Here is a 14,111-nt window from a genome sequence, read left to right as displayed (position 1 = left end):
TCTTACTTGGGGCTCTATGTGGCATCTCAAGAACAATATCATCACAATGACCGAAGTCACCTTCAAAATTAGACCTTGTCTCGGCATGCTTCTTCATTTCTAAAGATCTCTCTTTTCTTGGTCACTTTCTTTCCATAGCTTTGCTTGAGCTAGCACCTATGAAAGATCTATAGATACGAGGGAATAGATAAGCACACAAACTCCTGGAAACAAAGCTACTCCAAGACTAGATTCTACCAATAGACATGGCACATTGCTCACAAAAACACCTAGGGCATCAACCCTAGAGAAAATTACCCGTCTTCATGATAGAGGAGATGAAGGGAAACGGTTCCCGTGGAATAGATGTTTGGGAGGACCGGATAACCAGTGGATCCAAGAATTAGCTTGGGGAGTTCGCCAAAGAAGTGAGTGGAGGAACTATATGGTTGGGGGCACGGATGGAGAAGGAAGAAAAATCCCACTTGACCAGCCCCAGCCCATTCACTCTTTAGAAATCCACTGTCGGTGGTTGTACTGCCCTGTGAAGGGTGGTTGTACCATCGTCCGGTAGTACCGCCCTGGAATGGTGGAAGCTCCAAGTTTCAAAACATGGAACTTGTGCTTTGAGAATAGATGGTTTCAAGGTAAGATTGAAGGCATAGGATAAGATGCACACAAAGTATATAATATGGCAATACACACTCAAATTGCAGGATGCAAATTTAAAACCAATTATGAGTTTTTTTCCATACATAATCATATAGTGTCATACTTGACTAGATATGCAATGAATTCCAAATAAGAACCAACTCCTCACATGAGGAGATGGTGGCCTTAGCCACCATGTTTGAGTATATATGATGTTGACACCGCGAAGATGAATCTTGGGCTCAAGAATCAAAACTCACATTTAAACTCAATGTATAGAAAACAATTTATGCATAATAGAATTAGCATTTGCCCATGAGTAGAGCTATGCTTCCCCTACATTCATGCCTACACCAAAACAAGATAAATGTCAACCGTGGGTAGGTGTGCAAGTTCATCATACCACATTACTTGAATCTTGTGATATTTAGCTCACACCTCAATTCACATAATCTTGCTTCGTCAAGTAGCTTCATGAAAATATCCGCTAGTTGCTTGCCGGTGGCTACAAATGAGAGTTCAATATATATCAGCACGTTCCACATGCACTCAAATGAATATGATGATGAATCTCAATATGCTTCATCTTGCTATGTTGCACGGGGTTGTGGATAATCTTGATAGTACTCTCATTGTCACACAAAAGAGGCACACTTTCACAAGTGATTCCAAAGTCCAATAAGGTTTACCTCATCCATAACAATTGTGCACAACAACTTGCGGCTGCGACATATTCGGCTTTGATGGTAGATAGAGACACACAATTTTGCTTCATAGAAGACAACACACCAAAGACCTACCAATAAATTGGCAAGCCTCGGATGTGGGCTTCATATCCATTTTGTCTCCTGCCCAATCCAAATCCGAATATCCAATAAGATTGAACTTGAACCTTTAGGATACCATAATCCAAAGTTTGAGGTATGAACCAAGTATCGAAAGATTGTTTTGACCGCCACTAATTAAGTGACAATCTCTTGGTGCAGATTGACATCTTGCAGAAACACCCACACTCAACATAATATCCGATCTAGATGCACAAAGGAAGATTAAAGATTTAATCATAAAACAATATACCTTTTGATCCACATATTACCATTGGGATCGAGATCAAGAGAACTAGATTTTGGCATTGGAGTCCTTGCACACTAGGCATCATCCATCTTGAATCTCTTGAGCATGTCTTGGGTATATTTAGCTTGATTAATGAAAATCCGTCCTCTCAATTGTTTGATTTGAATCCAAGGAAGAACTCCAATTCACCCATCATAGACATCTCAAACTTATCGGTCATTAGCTTAGAAAATCATCACTCAAAGCATTGTTAGAATAACCAAATATATATAATGTCATCAACATATAGTTGGCATATAAACAAATCACCACCAAATCTCTTAGTAAAAAGAGTGGAATCAATTAGCCCAATTTCAAACCCACAATCCACTAACAACTCTCTAAGGTTCTCATACCACGCATGTGGAGGTTTCATAAGTAAATAGAGCGCCTTATCAAGTTTATAGATGTGGTTAGGAAATTTAGGATTCTCAAATACCGATGGTTCTTTGACATACACCAAATCATTTAGTGGACCATAGAGAAATGCACTTTTAATGTGATGCATATGCAAAGTAATATTATGATGTGATGCATATGCAAGCAAGATATGAATAGATTCAAGGCGAGCAATGGAAGCGAAAGTTTCACCGTAGTCAATACCCTCGACTTGGGAGAAACCTTGAGCCACCAATCTTGCCTTGTTCCTTGTCACTTGCCCAAGGACATCTTGCTTGTTCTTAAATATCCATTTGGTCCATATGACATTCTTGCAATTAATCCTTTGGCTTCTTAACCAATGACCACACTAGTTGCGCTCGAAGTTGTTTAATTCTTCATCCATGGCATTAAGCCAAACCGGATCTTCGAGTGCTTCATGTACCCCTTTCCTCACGCTTCCTGGGACCTTGTCCAATGTGTGTTCTTGTTGTTGAAGACGTGAGGCGATCCCCATAGCATGACGATTAAGAGCTTCTTGAGATGTATCTTGACGCTCAATGGAAGCTTGATCATCTTGAGAATCTTGATCTTGGGCATCATTTGGTGATGAATCACCAACATCTTGAGTTTGATCTTGCCCTGATCAACTTGTTCATCAACATGAAAGACTTGTTCTTGGTTTGCTTGTGGATCTTGTGTAGGCGAGGGCTCTACTTGAGTAGAGCATTGTTCTTCTCCTTCTTCCACACGGGGTTCCTCAATTAGCATGATTTGACCTATGCCCATTCTTCGTATGGCTTGGGGAGGAATTTCAACATCTACATCAACAAGATCAACTTGCCCCACATGGGAGCCATTATTCTCATCAAACTCTATGCTACAAGATTCTTCACCAATTCCAATGGATTTGTTGTTGTCTCTATAAGCATGGGGGTAAGAAGCATAACCAACAAATATGCCCTCATAAGTTTAAGTTCACACATAGCTCAACGAACACCTTTCTTGAAAATGAAACAGTTACAACCGAATACCCGAAAGTACTTGAGGTTGGCCTTGTGTCTCGCTAGAATTTCATAAGGAGTCTTGTTTAAGATCTTGTGGAGATAAAGATGGTTGGTTGCATGGCATGCGGTGTTAATTGCTTTGGCCCAAAAGTTGTATGAAGAGTTAAACTCCTCCAACAATGTCCTTGCCGCATCCATACGAGTCATATTCTTTCTCTCCACTACACTATTTTGTTGAGGGGTAAATGCAGCGGAATATTGACGTTTGATACCCCCATCACTCAAAAATTCATCCAAGGTCTAGTTCTTGAACTCGGTGCCGTTGTCGCTTCTAATAGCCAAAATATTATACCATATTGGCGTTGGGCTTTATTGGAAATGTCGACGAAGGTTTGTTGGGTCTCACTCTTGACTTCAAAAATATACCCATGTGTACCTATAATAGTCATCAACAATAACCAAACAATATTTCATACCACCAAGACTACCATTGACTACCATTAGTTGGAGGACCGAAGAGATCCAAGTGAAGAAGCTCCAAGGGCCTCTTGAAAGTGATAATACATTCTTGTGGGGAAGCCTCTCTTCTCATGTAATTTACCTTCAATGCAAGCACTACAAGCACAATCTTTGGCAAAAATCATATTGGTTAGACCAAACACATGTTTCCCCTTTAAAAGACTTTGCAAAAACTCATATTGACGTGGGGGTTAAATGGCAATGCCAAAACCATCCCATATTAAATTTAGTCTTTAGACATGTTTCAATTTTAGTGGGTTTTTTGGAGAAATCTACCACATAAGAACCATTTTCCACATATCCAACAAAGGCAACTTTAAGAGTCTTGCTCCATACAAGGGTCACATGGTGTAAACCAAATAAAGATGAAAAGCTCATAAGTGCTTATTGACAAATGGAAAGTAAATTGAATGAAGGAGTCTCAACAAGGATAACATTCTCAATGGAGGATCCAAAGATGTTATCACCTTGCCAAGACTCAATACCTTTTAATTTGAAAAGGCCCCAAATATAACTTGGTTGTAGCTAGATGACTAAGGTTTAAGCTCAACAACCAAATCCTTGCATGCTCCCGGTCATATGATTTGTAGCACCGCTACTAATTATCCATGACGCACCACCGGAAGCAAACACGTATAAGATCAAGTTTTGGTCTTGGGAACCCATTTTTCAACAGATCCCCTTTTGTTAGTAACAAGGGTCTTAGGAACCCAAATAGACCATTCAACATATTCATAAGGAGAACCAACAAATTTGACATAAACACGCCCATGATTAGCATGACAAAGAACATATGAGGGATTAAAATCCTCGGCACTATTATCATAAGTGGCCTTACCACTCTTCTTGTTCTTAGCCTTCTCCTTAGCCAACTCCCCTTCCTTCACAAAAGAAACGTTAGTTTGGGGAGTAGGCTTGGTCTTCTTCTTGTTATTGTTGCACTTGGACTTAGGCACATACCCAAGCCCTTCCTTTCCAATAGATTCCTTTTGATTGCTCAAAAGGTCATTAGGTTCTTCTCCCCTTGATGCAAGTGGCTAGACCCTTTTCAATTTGAGCTTTCAACCTAATGTTCTCCTCCACAAGATATATATGCTCACAACAAGAGTTAGTTGAAGCAACATTAACACTAGGAGGACTATTAGAACCCATTTCGTCCACAAGAGAACATTGAAGATGATCACGAGACTCTTTGAGTGTCTTAAGCTCACTCTTCAAAGATTTGTGGTCCTTTTCAAGTTGCTCAAAGTCGCCTAGGAGTCTAGCATGGCCATCCTCAATATTTGCAATATTAGCCAAATATTCATCCGCAAGCGACATAGCATGTTTATAAGAACCTTTAACCTTAGAAAGTTCTAAAGTAAGAGATTTCTCAATAACTTCCCTATTTGCTTGCTCTTCTTCCAAATCTTGAGTAAGCTCCACGATCTCATTCGCGGCTTCATGTTCAAAACCTTCCTTCTCAATGATGATCTCATCTTTCTCCTCAAGAAGGGCATTGGCTTCACCTAATGGTCCCAAGAGGACTTCAAAATACCTCTTGGTCTCTCCCTTTATGCTAGCCATGAACTTATCAAAACCATTTACCTCAACCTTGGCCACATCTTGTTCTTCCACACAATTCATCAAAGATACACTTGGTTGCATGATTATTTTATTGGAAAGAGTTACGATGTTACCTTTGGCCATGAGGCACTTGTTGGTGAAGCTCTTGTTTTCATTGGGGGAGTCGAATAGGGAGATTGAAGGTGAGGAGGTGGTGGAAATGGCAACAAGGGCCACTCCCACTACCTCGTCATCTTGTCCTTCTTCATCATCTCCCGACAAGTATTCTTCTTGAGCCACCGACATACTTTGTGGCTTTAAGCTTGTAATATACTTTGAATTACTTGGCTTGAAGTTCTTCTTGTTGTCCCAAGATGTTGTTGAAGCTAGAGCCATATGTTCATTATAAGCATATTGTATTGCTTCGGGACAACTCTCCTCTTCCTCTCTCTCTTCTTCCTCTTCTTCTTGATGTGAAACCTTGACCTTCAAAGCAAGGTTTGTGACAAGATAATTCCAAGTTTCTTTGGCGGTGGTGCACGAATGGATATGAGGAAGATTCTCCACTTGAAGAAACTTTTCAACAATATGCAATGCACTTGCATTGAGTAGAAAATCAATATACTCTCTCGAAGTTAAGTTTCCTTGATCATGTGGCTTGTTCCCATCCTCAATGATTCTCCATAATTCAATTGAAGTTCTACAAATATAATATCTCATACAAAATAACCAATTAGAAAAGTTAGATGCATTTAGATTTGGTGGAGGGCCTTGAGGGATAAAATGAGGCATGGAAATGGAAGGGGATGCATAATGTTGAGATGAGAACACCTCACAATATGATCCCAAACCACCTATTCCTTGGGAATGGTTTGCTCTCACATCACTAGCATTAGCCTTAGCTTTTATTGCTTTGGCATCCACACCCGGTTTGTCCATTTCCTCACCGGATGAGGATTTGGGCAACTCGGGGTTGGTATAAGATGTAGTGGGAGCATTGGCTTTAAGGCACTTGGCCACTACGGAGTTAACCTCAATGAGTATGGATGGCTTAAGATATCTCAAAAGCTTAATCAGCACGTCCATACTCACTTTGGTGCCCATAGTAGCTTTGTTTCCAACCACCTCACTCACGTCGGCCATATTCTTAAGGCGGTTAAGCCCTATTTAAGAGACTTGGCTTTGATACCAATTGAAAGATTGGTATGGTCGACTAGAGGGGGGGGAGGCGTGAATAGGCGACTAACAAATTTTACCTTTTCTTTTCACTTTTATGGGATACAAGTATCAATACATGGGTTCACTAAAACGTCTAAATGATGTACACCCCTAGTATCATGCAATAGCCGAAGCACGAGAACAAGCAATAGATAATCAATTGAAACTTGCTTGATAGCCGAAGCACAAGATAAACAATTAAGCTTTGCGAGTAAGTAAAGGGGCAAGAATGATACCACACGGGGAGACGAAGATTTCACCAGATTTCCACCTATTGGGATCAGTGTACGTCTCCGTTTGAAGGAGTGCTCTACCACAAAGGTAGAGGCGCCACAAAAGCTTACTCTATTCTCCAACTCACCACACCACAAAGGTGAGATGAGCTCTCACAACACCACAAAGGTGAGGAGAGTTCCACTAGTGGCTTCCTTGAGGGCGAACGCCGAACCCTTACAAACAAGTAGAAGGGCACAACTCCACAACTTAATTGGAGGCTCCTTCCTGAATCCTCAAGCACCTCCTCACAAGATTGGAGGCCTTGAAGAGACACCTTCCGGTTAGGGATCCCAAAATCCCAAGAGTAACAAAATCCACAAAGGAAACAAAGAGAATCAACTTTTCAATTTGGTGAAACCCTAAATCAAGATCTTCTCCTCCAATCCTCAAAGAATCAAGAGTGGGGAAGCACTAGGGAGGGAGATCTAGGAATTTGAAGCTCTTGTATTTAGGGGAGAGAGGAATAGGTTGGTGGAGGAGGAGTCCCGAGGTATGGGACGACTCCTATTCAAAGGGCGCCTCAAAATCTGACCGTTAAGTGAATTTCGCGCAGCCGGGTGGTAGAGAGGTAGCAGAGAGGTACTACCGCCAGCGGTAGTACCGCTCCGGTACCGCCCCACTACCGCTAGAAGACAATAGCGTTTAGGTGCGGTTCCGGTACGGGGACGGAACTACCGGCCTGGAAAGAGCTGCACTGCCGCCCAGGAGACAATTAGGCACTAAACCCTTAGGCTAAGATTATGAGGTGGTCTCTCTCCCACTAAGGAAACGGCTTTATGTGGGTGCAAATATAGTAGATTTGGGTACGTGAAGTTGATTCACCCAAACCTTTCCCATGTGGACTCCCTCATAATAGTACGGATTTTCTACGACTCAATATAAATAAAAAGCCGTAAATCCTTCTAAGCTTCTTTCCTTTTTGAGGGCAACGAACCGTCTTGTGCCATTTGATCTCACATCTGAAACACTCGAGCACACGGTTAGTCCACGAGTCATGTTGTCATTAACACCAAAACACTTAGGGATCGAAATGCCCTTTCAATCTCCCCCTTTTTGGTGTTTGATGACAACACAACGATTTGCAATAAGATATAACAATAAAGCTTATGGCAAAGCGTACGCGGCGGATCTCGAGCACGCGTACGCGGCCGCTGATCTGCATGCCCGTCGCCCACACGCCGCCACCGCTGACCTCGTAATGTGGTGGTTTTCTGTAATTTACTCTTTCTCCAACATCTCCCTGAGGTGTTTCTGATGTGGTGCAATGTACATCAAGTACATTGTGAAATTTAGATAATGTTCTGATATTTGTTATGTGATGAATGTATCACTAAAAATTGACACTTGCAGAAAATCATAATTTTCTGACAACTATTTCATATTATTAACATTATTATACTTTTGAGTTAAGTGTAAATCATAGTAATCAAGGTATAAAACATTTAATTTTCATTTCTGAAATGGTTTGCTAATTTTTGAATTTCAAATTCACATAAATTTGCTTGTTTTTCACATTTTTTATGCCAAACGTGTGAAATACTCATCCCAGAAGATTTAGTCAGTTTTGTGAGTGCATCACAAGTGTTTCCACCAAATATGAGATTTTCTGGACTTGAGATACTATATCTTTGTACATTCTTTGAATTTCTGGGTTTATTTATGAAAAATAGATAAACCCATGGAACCCAACAGAAATGATGAGACAACCAATGAAGAAAAATTGTGCCAAGTCGAACAAAATTGGATTCCATTCGCGGTTCATTCCAATTTCAAACCTATTTGTGTATGAAAACAGGGATTTCAGCACACCAGAATTGTTGCATTTGGAAGAACACCCAAAATTCGACCTTCTCCAAATTAATTTTTGATTGCACCAATAGAAAGTACATCAAAAGTTAAGAACACTGGTGAAATTTCAAATCATGTAAGTCGTATCATTTTGGCCCCAACACATCAAATTTAACTGAATTTGAAATTAAAAAAATATGAAAACATGTCCAAATAGTAAATGCTTTTGCATACATGCAATCCATACCACATGTGCTTAGTGTGCCAAATTTTATAAGATTTTGTACAAAGTTTTAAATCCAAATGTCAAAATGAGTTCATTTCTCCAACATCTCCCTGAGGTGGTGCAATGTACATGAAGTACATTGTGAAATTTAGATGATGCTCTGATTTTTTTTATGTGGTGAATTTATCATTAAAAATTGACATTTGCAGAAAATCATAATTTTCTGACAACTATTTCATATTATTAACATTATTATACTTTTGAGTTAAGTGTAACTCCTAGTAATGAAGGTATAAAACATTTAATTTTCATTGAAACATATGTGTTTGCATTCTAGTAGGTTATAATGGGTCCAATGGACATGTCTTACATTAATTTCTTGTGGTAAATGTATTGAAAAAAGTGATTTTTCATTTAATGCCGAAATGTGCTGAAAATCCAAAATATGTACGAAATATAGTAAAATTGCTCCAGGAATTCTGAAATTCTTTGAGAAGAAAAAGTAACATGTAAGGTTACCAAACAAAAATCTTATATGTTCTAAACCTTTATTTACTAACGTTTTGGACCCAACAATTCAAAATTGGATGAAACTCTATCAGTGGCGGGTGAAAATTAATGTAACTAAAAAAACTCGAATGAATCTTGAAAACACACACACACACACACACACACACACACACACACACACACACACACACACATATATATAGTTCATCTCTCCAGCATTACATATAGAAATATATAAAAAAGGAAAAATACATATGGAAAATTATTCCACGCTCTTGGTGATCTTCTCCAAGGCCTTGGTACATTTCTCCAGTGTATCGATCAACGATCGGAACACTTCCACGGACACTTGTACCATCGGCGGCGGCGGCAGTGGCATTGGCGGCGACGCACGGCGCGCCGACGAGGCCGTAGGAGCTGCTGTAGACGGAGATAGACGACGCGGCCGGCGGCAGAGGAGGCGGGGGCGGTGGTGCAGGTGGCGGGGCCGGTTGACGTACCACCGGCGGAGGAGGAGGCTGGGCCGGTGCTGGAGACACGACATTTCGTTTACGGCCGCCTCGCTTGACGCCAGACGTTGCCGGAGGCGGAGGCAGCCTCGGAGTTCAACGTCGTGGTGGAGACCGGCGGCGTCCACGACCACGGGGACCAATGAAGCGTCGGCTACGACGGATTTCATCTTCGTCCGATGAGGTGAAGAATGCCGTACGTCGATACGGACTTTCTCCGTCGAGCTCCCTATTCTCCGCTTCAATGGAGGAGCACTGGAAGGAGTCCCCATACCACCGCACCATATCGATGGATCTTTGATAGCAGGGAAGAAGGCTAGATACTCGATGGATCTTTGGTAACAGGGAAGAAGGCTAGATGCAAAGCCCCGATGCATAGAGCTCTTTCGAGAGACTTCCGCACGCCTCCGCAAGTCAATCTCCCTATTAATTAAGGAATATTGAAGGCCAGAGGGCGCGCGGGAACACATCAATTCCCATGCAAGGCCCTGCAACTGCCCATGCACGCCGGTTTCCCATGCAAGGCCGCCACGCATGCATCCGCAAGTCAAACCACTCCGATGAAGAGTCCCAGAGCATTCATGCAAACCGCTTTCAAAGCCCACCACCCAACACTCATCACCGGAAACCACTTCCCTTCCCCTTACCATCGCTATTTAACCCGGCGCAATGGCACTACTTCTTTCTATTCTTCTCCTTCGTCTACACATCTTCACCTCTCTCCACTTCTTCTGTGCGGTTAACCGACGGGCAATGGCGCTCCAAGGCCGCACCTTCAACCCACCGCCCCTCACGGAGGAGCAGTTGTTCCCACCGGGCGTCCTTGTGGAGCGTACGCTCCAGGTGTGGGCGATGTCGCATAGCAGGAGCCCGATGGCGCTGGTCAGGAACTTCCTCCATACCGGTTTCTTACACCGGGAGGCCGTACGCCCTCCAATGTACCGTGTGGAGCAGCTCCGAGAGGATGGCGTCGATACGGGCATCCTAGTGCACCTCACCAACAGCCATGACGCCGAGTACCTCCTTGGCTGCGTGTACTAGTGTGGATGCGAGTTTATCGCATTCACGCTATACAACGTGTACACCAACACGGCAAACACGTTTCCCCACGCCGGCCAGATGCACAGCCTCCCGTACGTCGTGCCGGAGGTGGCGCATGTGGAGGGGCCTACCGAGCCTGGTGTCGTCGCACGGTGCTCCGACCCCGGGGGCATGCGGTCACGGCCCCCTTTTAGGTTCGGTAGGGGCGTCAGGGTTCGCCCCGGCGATCGTCGGCTCGGCCGATGAGGCCCTACGGGGCCGGCGAAATGATGTAGTAAAAGTGCGGGCTAATCAAAGAACAGATACACGCACGTTTTTACCTAGGTTCGGGCCACCCGGAGGTGTAAAACCCAATGTCCTGCTTGTCTGAGCTGATATTGGTTGTGAATCAAGTGTTTACAGGTTGCCGGGTAAGTTCCCAGGTACTCCTTACTATTCTCTGCTAATGCTAGAGGCTAATTGTGGGCTGATCAAACCCTTTGACCGTTGGTGAGGGTCCTCCTTTTATACTCAAGGGGATACCACAGATGCCACGGTGCATGGGCTACAAGTGTCGAGCGGGAAAGCATACAACTCCCTCCTGATGAGCTGGTGGCATGCATGGACACCACCTCCGTTGCTAGGGGTCTAAAACCCTAGAGTAGGATTGGACAACCACTGTTCACTTGATCGGACGAGTAACGCCCCGTCGGCTGGCTTATTTAATGAGCCGTGCGCCTTACTCCTTGCCCCGGTGGGGCCGCGCACCCCACGCCCGCCACGCGCCCGCGTGGCGCTGTTGATCTGCCTACTGGGCTCCACACTTGAGGCGGGGGCATGCGCCCGGGAACCCCCTATCCCGGCAAGTCGCCCCCCGGGAAGCGCCCGGGCCCAACGCACCCGGGAACCTCTCTCGGGAAGGGGCTTCCCGGGAGGCGCCAGGCGAGAATATTCCCCGAAGCCCCGCTAGCCCTTCCGGGCTGGTAGCTTGCCGGACTGCTCGTAGCCGCTGCCCGGGATGGAACCTTCTCGGGAACTCGGGGACGGGGCCCACGCGTCGCGTAGCGGTGGTACCCCGGGTGCCACGGGTGCGACACCTGGCGTGGCAGCGGAGGAGGAAGCCGGCGGCCAGGAGTGATCGGACGGCGTCGTTGTGATTGTAAAGTTTTATATTAATGTCGTTAATTGTTAGAATTTGCACTGGATGTTCTATGATGATGAATTGATGTGGTTAGTAATAACCGCTATATTGAACTGTCTGTGATGTGATCGCTTCCATAATTTTGCATGTGAGGTGTGTTTTTCTTTCTTTGATTAGACTATGTAGACGCCGCTTCTCTTCGTAACTCTCGCCGGCGAGCCCACGGAGGCGTATCTGGCGGCGGCGTTGCCAGTGATTCCATTCGTTCATTATCGCCGACGAGCACGGAGGCGTATGTGGCGGGGACGGCGACGTATTTGACAAACAACCCTAAATCGGTCCTGTTTAGGATAGGCGTGGGGAAAGGGATGAGAGAGATAGGCGACAGACCCACCTGTCATTCGTTGCGTCACCCCACATGTAAGTTAAGTCGACCGCCCCCACCTCAGGACGTGGCCCGCATGTAAGGTAACCAGACCCGATAAGACCTGCCCGCTTGCATTGTCTCCTCGCAGCCCCACACGTCAGAAACGCGGCTCCGGACCCACCTGAAAACACTCCCCGCGGCCCACCCGTTAGAACCAAACGGTCAAAGGGGATTGACCGTTAGCAGGTGCTCCGTGAGGGCATTTGCGAGGAATCGCGAAACGAATAAGTGTAGCAGTGAGCATTGTTTCTGGCCTCGGGTATAACTGAATACAGCTAAGGAATGAGGAGCATAGAAATAAAAAAAAACCTAGTTTTTGACAGACCCAAGCAACCATCCACATATTGTCGAAGTGGCATCTACCTCACTTTTTTTTCTCCTCTTGTTGGATATTTTGTCAAGTAGTTAACGGACGTCTCCAGGAAAGCCTACTTTACGTTTTCAGATCAGTTTTCATATGTATACACCGAGGGAGGCAAATTTAGCGACTTGCCTATGTGCTAGAGTAATGGTTGTAACAGGAGTATTGCAAAAAAAACTTCTGTCCTGTGTTGTGCTCAGAACGATCGTGTTTGCTTGCAACAAATAACTGAGCTCTTGACTGTAAAAAAGCATGTATAGAAGGACATATAGAATAATAGAAGGTAGCGAGCGATGCCCCACGTCAATTCATCCCGCTAAGCAGCTGCTTGGTAACAATTAAAAATACAAGAAAATGGTACAATGCTTGTGCCAAAGCTAAGCTGGCATCAAAGTTGGTTAGACAGGTGAGCACTGATCGGAACCAAACTCTCGGTATAAGGTATAAAATTGAAGATGGGGATTTTCTTCCAAGGAGGCTCAAAGGTGCCAGCTCTACGACGCTGGTATCTGAATTCTGTCAAGTCACACAGGGCCGTCAATTCATCAGCATCCATCTGGTAGCGGTAGACCGTGGGTCCTAGAGATATCATAATCGCGACGCCGTCTGGAAGAAGAGAGATCGGATGACAATGGTATAAGATATGCACAGAGTAACGTGGTTCCCACCGCGAGCTTGCCCCATCGCCGTCTTCAAGCAGTGCCCAGATCGTCAGTGTCTGCTCTCCCTCGCCAGCACCTTCACGTCTGGCAAAACCATTTACACATAGCACCCCGCCGTGCATCACGTCCACGAAGTACATTAGGCCTAATGGCAACGACTCAGGAAGACGAGTCAAACTGAAAGTCTCGTCTTTCAGGTCGAAGCGGAGGAGGCCATGTGGACATGGCTTGACATGCTCAATGTCGATAACCCAATATATCGCCCCCGGGACTGATCTGGAAGGTAAATACCACGTGACAGGGTACGGCTGATCTGCCGCGATTTCCCTCCAAGAAGGGGCGGCAGCAGCGGCAACATCAACGGTGAAGACCTCCATCCCCATGTGCAGCGGATCCATGGAGCGGAAGAAGGACCGGAGTAGCTTACAAGTGCCAGTAGAAGGATCATGGCCGAGCCCTACAGGGAGGCAGACTTTACGGTCGTCTATCCTGTCCGGACCTGGTTTCGGTTACTCTCTGGCAGAGCTAAAACACCCTGGTGGCAGGGTTGAAGAGGTAGGACTTGGTGTCGGTGGGGAGAATGTTAGAATTTGGTGTTGGTGGATCATTAACCCAAACCTAAGTTCTAATAAATTCTGAAAATCTCAAAGGCCTATTCATGAAGTGAAATGAGGGGAGTGGGAAGTGAATAGTCCCACCTTGCAAAAATGTAAGGTGGGACTTTTTTTGTTACGGACGCGTGCAGATTTTGTGGAGTCGGTTCAGATTTCCTAAATCGAAC

The 14,111-nt window shown here is 44.6% G+C and overlaps 1 protein-coding gene across 1 annotated transcript; it reads right to left on the bottom strand.

The window, feature by feature from the left end:
* Positions 1 to 13,056: 13,056 nt before the first annotated feature.
* On the bottom strand, positions 13,057 to 13,713 carry LOC104585559. Its single transcript, XM_010242484.1, has one exon. It carries the CDS (start codon positions 13,711 to 13,713, stop codon positions 13,057 to 13,059), a length of 657 nt encoding a protein of 218 aa, XP_010240786.1.
* Positions 13,714 to 14,111: the final 398 nt, after the last annotated feature.

This window comes from Brachypodium distachyon, chromosome 5 (genome assembly GCF_000005505.3).
Source record: "Brachypodium distachyon strain Bd21 chromosome 5, Brachypodium_distachyon_v3.0, whole genome shotgun sequence".
Taxonomy (NCBI): domain Eukaryota; kingdom Viridiplantae; phylum Streptophyta; class Magnoliopsida; order Poales; family Poaceae; genus Brachypodium; species Brachypodium distachyon.
This window is presented reverse-complemented; position numbering and strand designations above follow the sequence as displayed.